The sequence below is a fragment of the Rhinopithecus roxellana genome, chromosome 10 (assembly GCF_007565055.1).
Source record: "Rhinopithecus roxellana isolate Shanxi Qingling chromosome 10, ASM756505v1, whole genome shotgun sequence".
Classification (NCBI taxonomy): Eukaryota; Metazoa; Chordata; class Mammalia; order Primates; family Cercopithecidae; genus Rhinopithecus; species Rhinopithecus roxellana.
In genome coordinates, this window is record NC_044558.1 from 101,617,034 (window position 1) to 101,637,065 (window position 20,032).

Consider the following 20,032-nt stretch of genomic DNA (forward strand, 5'->3'; position numbering starts at 1 on the left):
TGAGGGCCTGGCCAGGACTTTCCAATTGAGGATGAGGAGTGGCCATGAGGATTAAATGTTGCTATGTACATAGCACTTACAACACGACCCTACTATGCAGGGAGTAAGCATGTGAGAAAAAGTGACTATTATTATTACACGATTTGATTAGAATGGAGAGTGGAAAGGAAGGTTAGAGAGACAATTTAGTAGGCAATTGCAAATCAGAGCAAAAGATAAAGGAAGCCTTTAAAAAGGTGGTTGCCATGGAAAAGATGAGACCAAAGAGAATGAAACCTGTGGGACTTCACAGTGTTCTTTCATTCCAATGATGTAGAAAGTACCGACAGTGTACTTGGGGCTGTTCTGAGAGCTGGGTTGATGGGAAAGCAAAGGAAAGTCTAGTCTTCCAAAGAAGAGTCCAAAGGGGCAAGAGGAGGTGGGAAGACGGCAGCCTCCACACAAGGCTTTGGTCCCCCCGCCCCCAAGCTCAGGACAGGCAGTTCAACAACAGAAGCCTAAAAAGTGGCTTCTCTGTTGGCCTGAAGAGTACAATTACTGCTCCTATTTTACAGAAGAGGAAACTGAGGCCAAGTGAAGTTAAGCACAGATAACTTGGCAAAAACTGTGCTGCTGGGATTCAAACCAGTGTGGCTTGGGTCTGGAGTGAGTTGGGAATTTAATTTGCTCAGAGCCCAGCTGTCTGTTAGTTCTGCAGGGCCAGGCGTAGGGTGAGGGAATAGGAAACTGAACTCTCAGTGCTGTTAAAGGACCAATCTCGCTCTGGGGGAGCATGTGCCTCCTTAGATTTTGCGGCCGGGAGCCTCAACCTTGTCCCAGCCCTGTACCCGTGTGTCTTCTCTGCTTCCCACTGCCCCAGAATGGTGCCCAGCATTGGCCTGCATTTGGGCGCTTCTCTTTCTGTCTCCATGCCCCTCCAAGCCTCGAACCTGGACTACATCCATGCTTTCGCTTGCCAGGGGTCTGCCTGGCGCATCCTTCCTTGACCCTGTGTTTCTAGATCTAAACCTTGCCATCCCTCATCATGGACAGGGTTCCCAGGATCTGCAGGGAATCCTCAGGCAGCTCTGTTCCAGTGTGGGCTCTTCCTACAGCTGCAGGTTCCTAGCAGAGTTTATCTCTTTTCTATCAGCATTCATGCCCTGTGGTACTTCATCATTCTTGAGACCTTAAACACCCTTCTGGGCTGATGCTGTGACATTTGTTTAACTGTATCCTGGACTTCATTTTGGAACTCCGGACTCATGTCCAACTGCCCACTTACCATCTCTACTCAGCCGCCTTATAAGCATGTCAAACTCAGCGCCCAAAACCCAAGCTTCTGATTAATTTCCACCCATCTTCCTATAGTTTTCCCACCTCAGTGAAATGGCACTTCCATCCTCAATCCTTCCAATTCTTCAAGTCCAAAACCCTGGAGTCATCCTTGACTCCTCTCTCTCTCCCAGCCCATGTCCAATTTAACAAAAAATCCTACTTTCCAATTAGGTCAGAATGAGACTCAAATTAGGTCAGAATGTCCATCCACTGCCACTACCATGGCTTAAGCACCATCTTCTCTCCCTTAGATTACTATAGCGGCCTCCCTGCTGGGCTCCCACCTTCCACCCCTCCCTCAACCTCAGGCTGCCCTCAGCCCAGCTCCAGAGTGCTCCTGAGAACCCCTCCTCTGCTCAGAGCCCTCCAATGGTTCCCAATGATGCCAGTGCAACAAGATCCTATACCACCTGCCCCTCTCCCTGTTCTGTCTCCAACCTTGACTCCTTTCCCCACTCAACTCCACTGTACTGGACATTCCTCCAACCTCCCAGGCATATGCTGCCTCAGGGCCTTTGCACTTGCTGACCTCTGTGCCTGGAATGTGCTTTTCCCCAGATATCTGTTTGGCTTTCTCCCTCACTTCCTTTGAGTCTTCAACCAAATGTCACCTTCTCACCGAGGTCTTCCTTGACCACCTTAATTACAATTCCACTGCCTATGCCCCACAGCCCTAATCCCACCTCTGCTTAGATTTTTCTCCATGGCATGCCAGGCACGGTGGCTCACACCTGTAATCCCAGCACTTTGGGAGGCTGAGGCGGGCGGGTCACGAGGTCAGGAGATCGAGACCATCCTGGCTAACATGGTGAAATCCTGTCTCTACTAACAATACAAAAAATAGCCGGGCGCTGTAGTCCCAGCTACTCGGAGGCTGAGTTAGGAGCATGGCGTGAACACGGGAGGTGGAGGTTACAGTGAGCTGAGATTGCGCCACTGCACTCCAGCCTGGGGGACAAGAGCAAAACTCCGTCTAAAAAAAAAAAAAAAAAAAAAAAAAAAAAAAAAAAAGATTTTTCTCCATGGCACTAACTTCTATATAATTTCCTTACTTGTGATTTGCCTGCTTACTTTCACTATAACATAAGCGCTTTCAGGATCAGGATGTCTGATTTTTGTTCACTGCTCAGCTCTACTGCCTAGAAAGGTGCCTGGTGCATAGTATTTGTTGAAGAAATGAAGGAATAACAATTTTTTTACACTCACCCACCTCACCTGACCACACTCACCCTAGAGTGAGGTGTGTTTGTGTTTCTTCATTTTGTGTCCACTGTGCTCTGGACATAAAGGATAGTCCATAATTTTCTTCCTTCACTCTACCGATTTAGCAAACATTCACCCAGACTGTTTGCTTTTACAATTATTAGGCAGATTCTATGTATCAGCATTATACACAAAAGGAAGACAATGATAAGGGCTTCTGAGGCCTCACTTGTTGTCAGTAGGATGTGTTTCCTACATACCTACCACATGTGAACTGCAGGGCCAAGGACCTGTCTGCTTTTTTTTTTTTTATAAGCAATGTATGATTTCTTCACACTCTTCAATTTCACTGCAAACAAGAATGTGCTTACATGGCTGGGTGTGTTGAAGAATGTAGGATAATCTACAAAGACGATGATGGGCAGGATGGCGGTGTGGAGAAATAGATAACTGGAAGTTAAAACTGGCTTCTGTGTTTGGCTGTTTAACCTTGACCTTGATGTTAAGTCAGTAGCTTTGCCTATTTAGCCCTCAGTTTCTGCATCTGCAAACGGACTTGGAGGAGCCAACCTCCCTTTCCAATCTCAAATACTATGAAATAGTGCTGGATAGATGAACAATTGTACTAAAGGACGTTCACTGGTAAGACCATGCTCACTTAGAGGGCCAAGGGACGCAGAACCATCCTAGTCTGCTCTGCTCAGCTTCTTGTGAGACCTTGCGGCACAAAAAAGTGCCCAGAGGGCAATGTGTCAATGCATCAGTGAAGTGCATTAGCAGGAAAGGTACTGCAGTGAAACTCTGCTTCCTTGCTACGGAACCTCACGTTTAAAAACTTAATGCCTCCCTTTTCTTTTCCTAAATAAAATCTTGTAAAATGTTAAAAAGTTGAGTGCTGTGACATAAAGAGGGTATAAGGCTTGGCCTACTTGTTCTATAACCTCCCTCTCCAACTCCCACGTATTAATTATCTATTGCTGTGTCAGAAATTACCCCAAAATTCAGAGCATGTTTAACCCATTCCTCGACTTCAGACTGATGTTGGAACCGTGGTGGGTGATGGTCAGGAAGGGCCTTCTGCTATAGCATCTTTCTTTCTAGTCTGGTCTATTTCTGTATATGAAAACTTGATGGACATATTCCTATTACCTAGTATTCTACCAATACTCCAAGCTGAACCCTCCACCCCTACCTCTTCTAAGCTGCTTGTTTTTAAAAGTTTATTAAAAATATAGATATTATCCCTTCATAGTTTAAGGTAGAACCAAATCAAACAAGATAGATAGATAGATAGATAGATAGATAGATAGATAGATAGATAGATAGATAGTTAGATAGATAGATACTGATAAACAAATGCACAAGTCCTGAGCGACCTTTCAGTCATGGCTGCCCCTTCCTAATCCCATCTGATATTGTTTGGCTGTGTCCCCACCCAAAACTCACCTTAATTGTAGCTCCCATAATTCCCACGTGTTGCGGGAGAGACCTAGTAGAAGATAATTGAATCATGGGGCAGCCTCCCTCATACTGTTCACGTGGCAGTGAATAAGTCTTACGAGGCCTGATGGTTTTATAAGGGTAGACCCCCTTCACTTGGTTCTCATTCTGTCGTCTGCTGCCATGTAAGACGTGCCTTTGCCTTCTGCCATGATTGTGAGGCCTCCTCAGCCACGTGGAACTGGGAGTCGGTTAAACCTTTTTTCTTTATAAATTACCCAGTCTCGGGTATGTCTTTCTTGGCAGCGTGAAAACAGACTAATATACCATCCTCTGTTCTATCCCTTCATTGGTAACTACTGGCTTCTATTTTATAATCATCATTTTGAATTCTCTTGCTTTCCCTTAGGGTTTTACAGTTTTATCTCTAAACACTGTATTTCTTAGCTTTGTCTGTCTGTGCACATAATGAAATCATATTGCACATACTCCTTTGACTTTTTCACTCAATACTGTTTCTTAGATCTATTTTGTTATGTATATTTTGCTGTTAGTCTTGTGTTACATGGACACACCACAACTCATTTGCCCATTCTCATGGTGATGGGTATTTGGGCTGCTTCCAGGTTTTTGGGATTTATTTTGTTCTGCAATTAATAACAGTGTAATGAACACTCCTGTACATGTCTTTAGGTGCGTAGACAGAGCATTTGTGCTGGGTATACACCTAAGTGTGAAACAACTGGGTCATGAGCTATCCATGCCTTTAATTCTACTGGGTAACAACCAATACCATTTTTTGGTTTGGGGGTTTTTGCTTGCACCTAAATTATGAAAAACTTTATTTTACATTAAGGTATCTGGAAAATGAAACTGCACTGGGGGCAACTGATAGATGAGGAATGATCCATGTGTTAAGTACAAAACTCAATTATACAATTATAGAATTACTATTACTAGTATCAGATACTCCAAACTATCAATGTTTAAGTAGAAGACGTGATTTACCACACTAAAAGGTCAGATGTGACATATGACAGAATTTTAAGCCAGCAGCTATAAATGTAGCATCTATGTGTATATTTTAAAAATCAAATATTGGGAAAAAAACAAATATTGAGGAAGAGCTCTGGCCTTAAACAAATCTTACCTGAAATCCAACCAGAAAGCCAGTCGATGATCTTTTAGCAATTTAAATTCATTGTATGAAAAAAAGTATGAATGCTAAGTGAATCCAATGACAAAAAGGGCACTTTTTTTTTTTTTGGTTGAAACTACCAAATAAAGTGGTTTTCTTAAAACATGTAAAAAAAAAACATTTCAAATCATTTTCGAAATGTTTGATACGCTGATCTTCACTGTTTTCCAAAGTGACTGAATAATTTACATCCCCACCAGCAATAATAATAAGTGTTCCAGCTGCTCCACATCTTTGCCAACACTGGATACTGGCACTCTTAGAATCTGCCATACAGTGGGTACATCAGGGCTCTCCACAGAAACAGAACCAATGGATTTTATACATATGTGTGTACATAAAATATGGAAAGAGATTTTTAGGAGGGATTGGCCCATGGAGCCTGAAAAGTCCCACAGTCCCATCTGCAGGCTGGAGGCCCAGGAAAGTGAGTCGTGGAGTTTCAGTCCAAACCTGAAGGCCTGAGACCAGGGAGCCAAGGGTGCAAGTCCTAGTCTGAGTCTAATGTCCCAAGAACCAGAGCAGCAAGGTCTGAGGGCAGGAGAAGATGGATGTCCAAGCTCAACGGCAAAGAACAAATTCACCCTTCTGCCTTTTGTTTGATTCGGGCCTCAAGGATTGGACAATGCCTACCCACATTGGTGAGGGTGACCCTCTTTACTGTCTCCTGATTCGAATCAATGTTAATCTCTTCCAGAAACACCCTCACAGAGACACCCAGGAATATTTTACCAGCTATCTGGGTACGCATAAAATTAACCATCCGGGCTGGGGACAATGGCTCTTGCCTGTAATCCCAGCGCTTTGGGAAGCCAAGGCAGGGTGATCACTTGAGCCCAGGAGTTCAAGACTAGCCTGGGCAATAGAGCAAAAAACCCCATCTCCACAGAAACTTAAAAAATTAGCTGGGCATGGTGGTGCATGCCTGTAGTCTCAGCTACCTGGGAGGCTGAGGTAGGAGGATGGCTTGAGCCCAGGAGGTTGGAGGCTGCAGTGAGCTGTCTTCGCGCCACTGCACTCCAGCCTGGGAGACAGAACAAGACCCTGTCTCAAAGAAAAAAAAAGTAGCCACTCACAGTGGGTATAAAATGGTCTCTCACTGCAGCTTGATTTGCATTTCACTGCAGTTTAATTTGCATTTCCCCTCACTAGTGAGGCTGACCGTTTTTCTGTTTAGGCCCTTTCTACTTTCATTAATATTTACATCAATGGTTCCTGACATAACAGGAAGAAATTAAAAGGCTTCCTATATGGCCATCTCTGATAGGTATGGCTCTACCTGTCAATCCAATTACACCAATCTTCTAAGTGCCTCTGTAGTGCCAGACCTTGTGCTAGAAGCTGTGGGGCACACAGAGGTAAAGAACCCTCATTATCTAGTTGGTGGTGACAGATAGACCAGATAGACACACTAGACTCCATGCAGAGTAATTCAAAGAGCTCTAGAGACAATACAGAGAACCCTGGGAGTACAGGTAGAGAACCAGCTGGAAGTTACATAGAGCAGGTGACCTTTGAGGGACATAGAGCAGGTGCAGCCAGAACAGGCAAGGGAAAGTGCAGGCCAGAGCTGCAGGCAACAGGTCGAGGGTCTGGCAGGGGACTATGGGTCTAGTTACAAGCCTTGGGAAAACCTCAAAGGCTTGAGACAGGGAAGTTCAGGCAATAAAAGCCGGGCTCTAGGGTGGAAGTAAACTGGCAGTGGAAAGTCCAGTTAGGAAAGTGTTAGAACATCTAGGAAAGTGTTAGAACATCTCAAGACAAGGTATTTGTTAAGCATGCAGATAGCATTGCTTGATGGCATGTGAAAATGTGAAGTCCCAGGAATTGATACAGCAGACCTAAAAGCTTCCATTTGTCAGAGATGAATGGGAGGCGGCACTGAGAGGTAACTAAGAGGTTGGGCCTTTGAAGTCACAGACCCAACTCTGGCCTCAAAAACGTGATGCATTATTAACTGGCTGTGTAATCCTAAGAAAGTGACTCATACTTCGAAGGCTGTTTCTCCATCTATAAATGGGTACAAAAGCACCTTCTCTAAAAGGATTGTTGTAAGGATTACATCACCCAGGGTGTGTCAAGCACAGTGCCTGCATGTGTTGCAGTAAACACTCATTTAGCTGTTATTATTAGCACACAGCAACTACTTACCACAGAAAGGAAGTACAAACTGGGAAGGTTTTTGGTAAAGATTACATAAAAGAGGAGTTTCTGCTTAAAAAGTGATACCGGCTGGGCGGGGTGGCTCAAGCCTGTAATCCCAGCACTTTGGGAGGCCGAGACGGGCGGATCACGAGGTCAGGAGATCGAGACCATCCTGGCTAACACGGTGAAACCCCGTCTCTACTAAAAAATACAAAAAACTAGCCGGGCGAGGTGGCGGGCGCCTGTAGTCCCAGCTACTCGGGAGGCTGAGGCAGGAGAATGGCGTAAACCCGGGAGGTGGAGCTTGCAGTGAGCCGAGATCCGGTCACTGCACTCCAGCCTGGGAGACAGCGAGACTCCGCCTCAGAAAAAAAAAAAAAAAAAAAAAAGTGATACCTAAGAAGATTAAGTGCATGTGAATGTAAAATCTGAACATGGTAATCAACATTTCTGTAAACATTTATTGACCACCTACGTGCCTGATACTGCCAGAAGATGGGAAATGGCAAGGAACTCATCAGTCTCAAATCAGCATAGCATCATTGGAGCCTACTCAGCAGCTAGTTCTTCAACACAATGTCAGAGGTCTACTCAATACTCTTGGAAAGACTCCCAAGACCATCATTCAGTAAGAAGGCACACATGTGGATATTATTAATGCCTTTTAATGTTTCACATTGTTTTGTATTTTTCAGAAGATTTGTAACAAAAATACATGGAACTTAGTATATATTTCGACAAAATGGGTAAATACAGAATCTGAACAAGACAGGTCTATACGATATAATCCTTCTTGTGGGGATAGAACATTCCACTCCACTAAGAAAAGAGAATCACAACATGATTAGGCCTGACTATCTCATACTGCCTACTGTGCTAATTTCAGACTGGTGGACTTGGAGGAAAAAAACAAATTAAAAATAAATAAATAAAACTGAATATGGTCAACTGCCTCAATTGCCCTCTCCTTTTCCCATTTCTTCATAGAGCCAGATGAGACGAGGACGTGAGGCAGAGCCCTGGGGGGACAGTCAGGGGCTCTGCTGCCTAAATGCCAGGCAGATGCACGGGTTCCCTGAGGTGGCTCAGAAATGTACTTGGAAACAACCACTCAGTGCTGTAACTGAGAAATACAAGTAGATAGAGGAGCAGGAATGAAAAAGGAGCTTCAAGAACTGCTGGCAGGAGGCCCGATGTCCATAGCACGTGTTTAAAACTCAACTTACAGTTAGAAAAGACAGCTGAAATAGAATCCTCAGCCACTACCTTGACAAACACATAACTGAGGCATTAATACCTCTTTATAATAATGCAAGTTGGAATGCTAACAAAGCATACACACTTCTGCAAAAATTCCACAAGGCACAGTTGTTCATTTAACAGAAAAAGTCAAAACCACTTGGTTTTTAAATGAAAATCCTTCACATCCACCTGTGTTCAAAATAATAATAACTTATGATATTAATAACTTCCTTTAAAAAGAAATTACCACAAAAGATTTAAATCATAAGCATGAAAAGACTTATTTTCCTACTAATGTAGTCTTAGAAAGGAATAGATACCTAACACCATTATACGTTGTGTTTTTAGCATAAAGGTAAAGCTACCAGAAAAACTTTTAAACAAGTTACGTGTTTTCCATTGCAAATGATCTCAGCTTGCTTAGACCAACACACAATAAACTAAAGACAGAAAGATACGTACTGTTTCTCCCCCATTTCTGGTGTATGTCTGCCTCCATGACAAATAATGGTGAGAATCACACTGTACTACCAAATGCCAGGCAATGGCTGGCCAGGTAGCCATTTCCCTTCCTAAACAGACTTTAAAATAATAATCATCCGTGACGTAGCACACAGAGGCAAATTTGGCTAGAGTCGATCGCAGATGTACTTGTTTTGGGCATATATGAGAGAAGAAGCTGCTGAGCAGGTCAGTAAAGAACAGTCCATTTCAGCTGCAGGACAGTTCTCTTTCCTGGGACAAGCCTACAAAGCCTCCAAGGGAGCCAAACTATCCCTTCCATGCAACAAGACACCTTGTATGGATACTCTAGCCATGACTTACTTTTGGACAAAAATCAACTGCTAACGTTTTTCATCTCTAATATCATTAACACCATGGAGAAAAAAGAAAAAAAAATCAACATTAGTAAACTTGACAACGAGAATAAGAAAATCCACAAGGAAAGGTCATGCTAAAACTGATTTGACAGTTGTTCCATCACCGCCTACCCCATGGGCTTGAGACTGGTGACTTCATGGATGCATCCCTTCGATGCCCTGCCAAATATCAGCTTCAAGTCTGTCAGTGACCCCAATGTGATGCTGCCTGCCTTCTATTCACCAACTCCTATCCAAAAGATCCAAGGGGGCCTTAGGCAGTGGTAAGCACAGGATACGTGGGTGCCGAGAGCCCAAGAACCCTCTAGAAAGCTTCGCCTTGGATTTGGGCACGGAAACGAGTCAGTGGTTTGGCGTCTTGGCAACAGCATCCACACTGGGGCTTAACCTCAGCAGCCAGCCTGGAGGATGCTTGCCCCAGAGCGCTTGGTCACAGACAATGTTGTGAATACCTGCAGGGGAAGAGAAAGCACAACATCTTCAGATGCCTGAGCAAATGAGGTAACAGGGAATAGTTCAGATAACGCCATATGCATTAAAACCATCTTAGGGGACTACCAAAATGAATAAAACAGAGAAGTAGTATGATCGAGGATATTTTCTATTTCTCCAGAGAATAAAAGGGGGAAGACATTTTAAAACCAAGGTGAAAGAGAAAAAAAAATTTAGGTTGATTCTATTAAAGAATTTTGTTAGCATAGGGATGATTAAAACAAATCAGGTACCCCCAGTTGCTTGTCAACCCTCTAAAAGAAATTCATCATAGAATATTTTGGATATAAAGAAGGGTAAAAAGTTCCCAGTTAGAGCCCCATGTGTGCCACCCTGATGGCCTTTTCCTCCTTTCCGGCCACCGAGTTGGTGCTTATCATTCCTAGGCATTTCTTCCTGCATTCTCTTGTGTTTTTTTTAAGAAGCTTTACCTACAAATGGCAAGATGATGTAGATTCCTCTGTTACCCTGCTTTTTTGTATCCCATATGGATACAAATAGCTAATTCTTCCATTTTTTCACTGAATAGAGTTCGATTCAATCACTACAGTATAGAACAACACATACAGTCTAGTATATATAGTGTATATTGTAGTATTTAATTATTCAACTAGTGAATATGAATCACACATTTGGGCTCCTTCTGCTGGCCATCCAAGCTGTTGCCAATGTGCTCTTCGCAATACAATGCTGTGACATTCCAGCACATCTCCTTGCACATAGAGCTGAAGTACAACTGCTGGGTCAGAGGGCAGGTGAAACTTTGGCTTGACTAGATTTTCAAGGTACCTGAACCAACCTATACTCTCATTTGCAGTGACTAACAAGTTCTCCTTGTTTCATATCCTTGCAAACATTTGTGTGACTTGACAGTTTTGGACAATTTTTACTTGTTACTGCTCAAGATTGCCTGTACATAAAAACAAAAATACTTATGGATAAGGGGGAAGACAGTTTTGTGTAAGAGAGGAACAATACTGAGAAAAATCTTGTCTGTTTTAGCTTCAGAGGGTGACAAAGCCTTTACTTCTCAAAAAACTCCAGACCAAATACTAATGGCCAGTATCTTAAAAAGTTTTATAATACAAATGCATCAGAAAATATGGATAATTCATACCCCCCCAAAAAAACAATCATTATAAAAAGAAAGAGGCTCATCGTTGTTAGCAAAGATGTGCTAAAATCCTTGAAATAGTTATCCTTTTTTTTTTTTTTTGGAAGCAGAGTCTCACTCTGTCACCCAGGCTGGAGTGCAGTGGCACAATCTTGGCTCACTGCAACCTCTGCCTCCCAGGTCCAAGCAATTCTCCTGCCTCAGTCTCCCGAGTAGCTGAGATTACAGGTGCCTGCCACCATGCCCGGATAATTTTTGGATTTTTAGTAGAGACAGGGTTTCACCAAGTTGACCAGGCTGGTCTCAAACTCCTGACCTCCGGTGATCCACCGGCCTCGGCCTCCCAAAGTGCTGAGATTACAGGCATGAGCCACTGTGCTGGGCCAATAGTTATCCTTTTCATACTCATTATAGAGAAAACATTGACACTGAATTTTGCAACATTTTAATTAGCACTCTTATATGCAATGCTGGTGACATTGTAAACTAGTACAACTTCTTTGGAAAGGCAATAGAATTTTTTTGTTTAAAAAAATGTATGAGTACAGATGAGGACGGGAAAACAATACATAATCATAAAAATAGCTGTGTTAGAAAGGGGTATTAAGGGCAATTCAAACATGCTTTCTTTTCCATTTTTAAAATGAGGAAAAAATAAAGAGCCAAAGAAGACTTTTAAACAAATTCCAGGCTTATCAATTTGCAAGCCTGGGTTCCATTTCTCAGAAACTGATTTAGAAATAGAACTTGTAGGAGATTTGGATACAAAACTAAATCCACCAAAATGAGCTCTTATCTGTTTTTCCTTATACTGATGTTGTTCTTATGTTAAAAAGATGGAGGAAGCCAAACTGCCATCATTGATCAGTCTAAATAAAAAACTGGCCAGGCACCGTGGCTCACGTCTGCAATCCCAGCACTTTGGGAGGCCAAGGCAGGAGGATTGCTTGAGCCCAGGAGTTTGAGACCAGTCTGGGCAACATAATGCAACCCTGTCTCTCTCAAATATATATATATAAGCTGGGAACAGTGGCATGTGCCTGTAGTCCCAGCTACTCAGGAGACTGAGGCAGGAACATTGCTCGAGCCTGAAAGGGCAAGGCTGCAGTGAGCTATCACACCACTGCACTCCAGTCTGGGTGTCAAGAACCTGTCTCAAATAAATGAAAAAACCTGCTGAGGTCAACTTTGACAGCTTTCATTCGTACACAACTGTTTTAGAATTTTTATAAAAACATGTATTTTTAAAAAATGAGCAGAAGGGGCAGCCTCCGTGCCCTTCCATCCCAACACACAGGACTCGTACAAGGGTCAGGAACTGCTGGAGGCTTTCCACCTCACATACTCGTGTCTGTCCCCGCCACTGCTAGCCACCGAAGGCTCCCTCACTTTAGAGTGGGATTATACTGACTATTAAATTAAAAACAAGCAAAAAACACCAAAACTTTTAATATTTGACACTAAAATTCGTTTTAAGACATTACAAAGAAGTATTTTCGGAGGAGGGAAAGCGGCGAGTAAGATGGAAGATGAGGAGGTCGCTGAGAGCTGGGAAGAGGCGGCAGACAGCGGGGAAATCCAAATCTCCTCCCAAAGTGCCCATTGTGATTCAGGACGATAGCCTACCCGCGGGGCCCCCTCCACAGATCCGCATCCTCAAGAGGCCCACCAGCAACGGTGTGGTCAGCAGCCCCAACTCCACCAGCAGGCCCACCCTTCCGGTCAAGTCCCTAGCACAGCGAGAGGCCGAGTACGCCGAGGCCCGGAAGCGGATCCTGGGCAGTGCCAGCCCCGAGGAGGAGCAGGAGAAACCCATCCTCGACAGGCCAACCAGGATCTCCCAACCTGAAGACAGCAGGCAGCCCAATAATGTGATCAGACAGCCTTTGGGTCCTGATGGGTCACAAGGCTTCAAACAGCGCAGATAAATGCAGGCAAGAAAAGATGCCGCCGTTGCTGCCGTCACCGCCTCCTGGGTCGTCCGCCACGGGTTGCACTGCCGTGGCAGACAGCTGGACTTGAGCAGAGGGAACGACCTGACTTACTTGCACTGTGATCCCCCTTGCTCCGCCCACTGTGACCTTGAACCCCATGCACTGTGACCTCCCCCCTTCTCCTCCTTCCCACTGTGATTGGCTCATCGACAAGGGCTGTCCCAAGTCAATGGAAAGGGAAAGGGTGGGGGTTAGGGGAAGGTTGGGAGGACCCACCAAGGACTCAGAGAGTCAGACAGTGCCACTTGGCCACTTGGGGTAAAGCCAGTGCCAGCAATAACAGTTTATCATGCTCATTAATTTGGGATTTCAAAACACAAATGAAAACTCCCACCCACCCACCCCCAAGTGCATGTCTCCATCACTTAAAAAGTAAGTTCCATTTGAAAATATCCTTTCTTTTTTTTTTTCTTCCTATTTTTGTTTGTTTATACAAATACCTGATTTGCAAGAAAAAGTGCATGGGAGGGGTTTTAGTGGTTTAACGAATTTTTAATTAAGAAAGGGTAGTTTGGTAGTCTACTTAAAAATGTTTCTGGGAAATTCACTAGAAACATTAACCAATAGGATTTTGGTGAGCTTAGCTTCTGTATTCCTACTGCCGCCCGGAAAAGGGGCAGGGCTCTGCAGCCGCCAGGACAGATGAGCACCCCATGCCTATACCTCCCTCCCCGAGCTGAGTCCCAGGGCATCTGGGCCTTGCCTGGAGACTGGGCTAGTAGCTCTGTAGGCTCGGAGAGCCTGGGGAGGGTGCCAACCCCACCTCTAGTATTTTGGGAGATAGGGAAAGTGAACAGACTTCCCCTTCCCATACCCCTCAGGGTGGTTCCCTACCAGCCAGGCTTACTACTAGAAGAGAGCAGAGTGCCAGGGAGTGAGACTGCATCCCTGGGCTTAGAAGTGAAGGAGAGGAGACTTGTTTAGTATTTTGCCATCGGCACAAGGAAAACCAGGAGAGAGTCTGCCTCCAGGACTCTGAGCCTTCTGCTTTGTATGTTCAGAAGGTGGATAGGTCTTCCCACTCCAGCATGGCTTGAACTCTTAGGGGTCTGCAGTGCTCCATCTCCATTGATGGCCCCAGCTCAGTAACTATACCTGGTACATTTCCTTTGTGCAATCAGTACCTTGAAGGCAGAACATTCTGAATAAAGTTGGAAAAAGAACAGCTTTGCTTTGCAAAGATTAAAAAAAAAAAAAAAAAAAAAAAAAAAAAAAAAAAAAAAAAAAAGAAGTATTTTCAAATGCTTTCCTCTTGAACTATTGTTTTTCTCCTCTACAAGTGAATTTGATTTGTTGAAATTACTACTCAAAATGATGTGTAATCCGTTTCCTACTCAATGACTGCGGCTCAGGTGTTCAGAATAAATGACCACCAACTCCATCTCACACTGAATAAGGCAAATGCATTGCTAATACCCCAGGCGCTGAGAATCCCTCTCACACAGGACTTCAGTCAAAATAAGAGTAGCCTCTCCTCTTACAGCAATTCCAGAATTCTAGTAATTCCCTTTGGAAATTACTTTGCTAAGGAATTTGTCAACTTTTGTAAGTAATTACTCCTCAGAGTCAAAGATTGCTCTCAACTGCCCAGGATTTTTACCAAAGTGAGTCACTGTGCCAGCCTACCACAGCTGGCCGTGGAGCTGCGGCTATTTTTGAGCACTCACTTTAAAGCAGTACTCAGGACTGATTTAAAAATTATTATTATTTCTAATTAATCCACTGGACTAACACTTGTGAAATTCACTGACAATGTACTGGGGAAATGAAATTTTAAAAGGCATGTAAAATTAACACACCATTGTTTATTATTAGATCAGTCACTGTCAAATTATTGTTAAAATTTCGAAACTTTCTTCTTCGTTTCTATCCTCCTCTCATTATGGACTAATAACAAACATTCTGTGGACCACATCTGAACAGCATTCCCTACAGGATATGTCTGGATGATAAAAACAGTGGGTCCAGTAGCAAATCCAATTACTATCCAAGTCAGAATCCAGCATTTGGCAGAGAAAAGAGTTCCTTCTATGAACCCCTAATACCAAGTTTCACTCTTCCTAGATCAAGAAGCTTTAAAACAAACAAACAAACAAACAAACAAAAACTTCCCTGGGATAAATGCCCAGTAAGTAGTGGGATTGCTGGATCATATGGTAGCTCTACTTGTAGTTTTTTGAGGAACCTCCATACTGTTGTCCACAGTGACTGTGCTAGCTTACTCACAGAAGTAAAAAGAACAGAGATTACTAGAGGCTGGGAAGAGTTGGGAGAAGCAGATAGGGAGAGATTTGTTAAAGGATATAAAATTATAGCCAGATAGGAGGAATATGTTCTATAGCACCTTAGGATAACTACAGTTAAACAATAATGCATACTTTCAAATAGCTAGAAGAAAGGATATGGAATGTTCAACACAAAGAAATGGTCAGTGAAATAGGCTAACTACCCTAATCTGATTACTATAAACTCTGTGTTTCAAAATATCACTATGTACCCCATAAATATGTACAATTATTGTGTCAGTTAAAAATAATTTTTAAAAATGTCCATAACTAGGAGTTTAAAGCCTTTGGTTTTTCAAAATCCAGTATCAAAGCAAGCAGTTCATAACCAGGGTTTAAAAAAAAAAAAAAATGACTGGAGCTTTTTCACAATATATATCCCTCTCCAACCCCCATTAAAAATACTGTCATGACGACCTTTCAGTTCAGCCACATCTTCTCCCCTCGCAAGCCGCAGCCATATCTTCTATAATATCCTGGGGAAAAAAACAGCTAACAGATGCAGCTATTCGGCATCTATTAAATGCCAGGAACTCTCCTACACACTTTACAGATTGCATTTTAATCAACCCTACAGTTAGATATTCTCTTATTTTGTTTTATTTATTTATTTATTTTCAGACAGAGTCTCGCTCCAGGCTGGAAGGCAGTATCGTAATCTCGGCTCACTGCAACTTCCACCTCCCGGATTCAAGCAATTCTCATGCCTCAGCCTCCCGAGTAGCTGGGACTACAGGTATGTACCACCGCACCAGGCCATTTTTGTATTTTTAGTAGAGACAAGGTTTTGCCATATTGGCCAGGCTGGTCTCGAACTCCTGATCTCAGATGATTTGCCCACCTTGGCCTCCTAAATTGCTGGGATTACAGGTGTGAGCCACTGAGCCAGGCCATTTTACTCTTTTTTTTTTTTTCAGACAGGGTCTCGCTGTAGCCCAGGCTGGAGTGCAGTGGCATGATCTTGGCTCAGTACAACCTCTGCCTCCTGGGTTCAAGTGATTCTTGTGCCTCAAGTCTCCCACATAGCTGGGATTATAGGCGTATGCCACCATGCACAGTTAATTTTTTGTTATTTTTGGTAGAGATGCGGTTTCGCTATGTGGTCAGCCTGGTCTCAAACTCTGGGCTTCAAGTGATCCACTCGCCTCAGGCTCCCAAAGTGCTGGGATTATAGGAGTCAGCCACCACGCCTGGCCTCTTATTTTATTTAATGTGGAAACTAAGCTTCTGAAAACCTGGGTGGTATGGCCAGGTCTCATTGAGAGGAATTTGCTGAGTGAGATTACAACCCTGGTTTGTGTGTCTCCACTACATTTGTGCTGCCACCAAGAATCATTTCCATTTTAAATTCTATGCCAAAGATGGTAGGACAGTCTGTGGAGATGCAGTATCACCTGCACAGTGTGGTGCTTTGGGGTCTGGACTGCCTGGGTTTGAATCCCAGCTCGGCCATGACCAGGCTGGGTAATCATGGGCAAGTTACTCAACCTCTTCGTCCTTGGTTTCCTCATCTGTCAAACAGATACACTACCCCATCCACCGCATGGGGTGCTTATAAGGACTAAGTTAGTCAACAGGCAGGGACACAGTACTCAGCACACAGTAGGCCCTCATACACATTAGTGGTCTCATCATCACTGTCACGAGTCTGCTCTTGCTATTACTCCCTGCTGCAGGACACAAACCTGAGTGGTCTTCAGCTCTCCCTCTTCCCATTCCCAGCCAGTTGGCAAGTACTATCAACTCTACCCTGAAATACAACAGTGTCACTCCATTTCCACTGCCACGCCTCCGGCCACTATCATCTACCTCACCAGCCACATAACTGGATCTGCCACTCCACTTGCCCGCTCAGTCCAGCTTCCATGGTATAGCTGGAGGAATGTTTCTGAACAATGTACCTAACCATGTTACTCCCTGCTTTAGACCTTTTGGCTGAATCACAATGCCCCAAAGGCAGTCAAAATACCCTTCCTTAGTTTACAAGACCATCACTTACCCACCTGTTTCTCAAGCATATATATATAAAATATATATATATATATATATATTTGTTTTAACTCTCTAAGCTCTTTAAGCTATGGCAATATTGAGAGTCTTTTTCAGTTCCTTGAATGAGCCATCCTTTTTCCCACACAGGCCTTTTGTACAGTGTTCTCTCACTAGCTAACATCCACACATTCTTCTAGTCTTAGGTAAGAACTCCCTCCAGAATCATCCTGCCCCAACATCCTGTGATATTGTGAAATGATGAGAAATACATATTTGGTCTTCCATCCCGTCCCTGATTCCTGGCAAGGGAGCTTCAAAAACCCAGGAATTTCCTGAGTAACACTAGTGAGATGAGCATCTTTTGCTATTCATAATGAGCCCCTTTCAACCACACCTGAGCTTATGCTAATGATGTGACTCTTGGTGGGGCCCTAGATAGCTTCAAGATGACGGCTGGTTGCCAGAGGAACCAACCATGTCATCAGAGGTCGAATTTTTAGCCCCAGTTCTGGTCCCCTACATATGGGGAGGGAGCAGGAGACTGGGTACTTACCAATGGTCAATGATTAATCAATCATGCCTACATAATGGGACCTCTATAAATATCCCTAAATGAGGGGTTTGGAGAACTTGCAGGTTGGTGAATATCGAGGTGCTGGGAAGGTGCCACACCTAGAGAGGACATGAAAGCTCTGTTGTCCCTTGCCTCCCCATAATCACCTTGCCCTGTGTATCTCTTCCATTGGGCTGTTCCTGAGTTGCAACCTTTATAATAAACAAGTAAATACAAGTAAAGTTTATTCCTGAGTTCTGTGAGCCATGCTAGCAATTTATCGTGGGAACCCCTTGACTTTATAGCTGGTAGGTCAGAAGTATAGGAGTCCTGGGCTTGACACTGGCCTCTGCAGTGGTGGCAGTCTTACGGGAATGAGCCCTTGTAGGATCTGATGCTAACTCTAGGCAGCTGGTATCAGAATTGAGTTGTTATAGGTCACCCAGCTGGTGTCTAGAAAGCTGGAGAACTGGTTGTTCGTGTGAGCAAAACCCCCACACATCTGGGGTCAGAAGTGCTCTGTGAGTAAAAAAACAGATCACAAGAATCCCTGAGCCAAAGACCACAAAGGTGGCACCCCGGTGCCTCCAGCACTTTAGATCTACCCTGATGCTAGGACCTGTCACACGGAACTGTTAACTGGCACATCACCCAGCTGTCTCCTCTCCTCCTAAGCTTATCTCAAATCCCTGCTGTGTCCCCAGTGTCCAGCACGGCACTGTGCACACAGCTTGACAACTGTATTCACAGAGTGCGATTTCACCCAATTTTTTATCTTGTTTATCAGTCAATAGCTTGGGGAAAACAAAAATATCAGAGTCCTATCAAAGCATCAGAAAATTCAGCCTCTGAGCTTCAACAACATAAGAGGACCAACAGATGGAGATGCACAGCCCGAAATGTGCCAGGCATACTAAGGAGAACAGACCTTTGGCTGACTTCCCCACAGCCATGGGCTTTAGGAGACGTCCTGCATCCTCACTGCATCCTTCTGCCCAGCTGGCAGTCACCCTGCCAGATGCTGCTGTGCACGCTGCTGCTGGATTGCAGCACAACAGCCTCCTGAGGGGGTCAGAGGCCAGCACACAGCAGTTTTTCTTTCAACAAGCCCACTGAGAGCTGAATTCAGACAAAAAATTAGATACTCATATACAAAAGACAATAAAACTGTCTTTTCTTTCATCCCTATCAAAAATGGTTATTGAAGCTTGTGAGTATTTTGAAACGGCATCTACATTTTTAAATACACTCACTATTGTAGGTTGAATTGTGTCCCCATAACCCCAAAAGGCATGATCAAGTCCTAACCCCCAGTATTTGTGAATCTGGAAATAGGGTCTTTGCAGATGTAATCAAGTGAAAATAAGATCATGTTGGATTAGAGTGGACCCTAATCCAATGACTGGAGTTTCTTTATAAGAAAGAGGAGGGAAATTTGGACACAGACACACAGGGGATAAGGCTATGTGAAGAGGGAGGCAGAGATTAAAGTGATACATCTGCAAGCTAAGGAACGCCAAGGATTGCCATTGCTACCAGAAGGCAGAGGAAGAGGCAAGGGAGGATTCTTCCCTCGTGCCTTTGGAGGGAGCTTGGCCCTGCTGACATCTTGAGTTTGGACTTCTAGCCTCCAGAACTGAGAGAGAGAAAATGTCTACTATGTTTAAGCCACCCAGTTTGTGGTACTTTGTTACAGTAGCCCTGGGAAACTAATGTACTCAAGAAAGCAAAGTTAATTGGCTCCTTCCCAACACAGGCAGTTTGAGTCATTACACTATATAAAAGATCTATCACACATTAAGGGCATTAATCAAGACTTCAGTTTTTGTATTTTTTGAAGCTTAATTCTATTTCCATCACAAAAACAGAAGCTTTCTATAAATGAAAGAAATAAATGATGCTCTAATCTCTCAACATGTTAATATTTTAGGCTTATATCCCAGCCAGGTACCTATTAATAGAGGAAGATTCTTGATCATAGAGAAGACAAAGCAAAAGAAAGCTAAAACGTTTTTCCAGGTCTTAAGGCTGACATTCTGCATACTTAGCAATGAGTTCAGTTGTACAAAGGCAATCATGAACAGAGAGCAACCAGTCATGGAGCTGCTGAATGAAATCTGGCAAGAACGTGCGTGCGTGTGTGCGTGTGCGTGTGTGTGTGCAGGTGCAATATACA

The 20,032-nt window shown here is 43.7% G+C and overlaps 1 protein-coding gene and 1 pseudogene across 8 annotated transcripts in view; one reads left to right on the forward strand and one right to left on the reverse strand.

Moving 5' to 3' along the window:
• Nucleotides 1–7,952: 7,952 nt before the first annotated feature.
• Nucleotides 7,953–20,032, reverse strand: part of TXNRD1 (thioredoxin reductase 1) — a 62,841-nt gene continuing 50,761 nt past the window's right edge. For 4 of the 7 annotated variants that reach the window (XM_010357294.2, XM_010357298.2, XM_010357295.2 and 1 more), the window contains one exon: nucleotides 7,953–9,878. In XM_010357294.2, the coding sequence (XP_010355596.1) occupies nucleotides 9,816–9,878 (63 nt within the window). In that variant the 3' untranslated portion in view covers nucleotides 7,953–9,815. The remainder of the gene's footprint in view (nucleotides 9,879–20,032) is intronic. The other 3 variants (XM_010357297.2, XM_010357299.2, XM_030938404.1) reach the window with 1 other exon arrangement.
• On the forward strand, nucleotides 12,548–14,193 carry LOC104657475 (annotated as a pseudogene). The gene has a single exon (XR_747285.2). The product of XR_747285.2 is annotated as an SUZ domain-containing protein 1 pseudogene (transcript).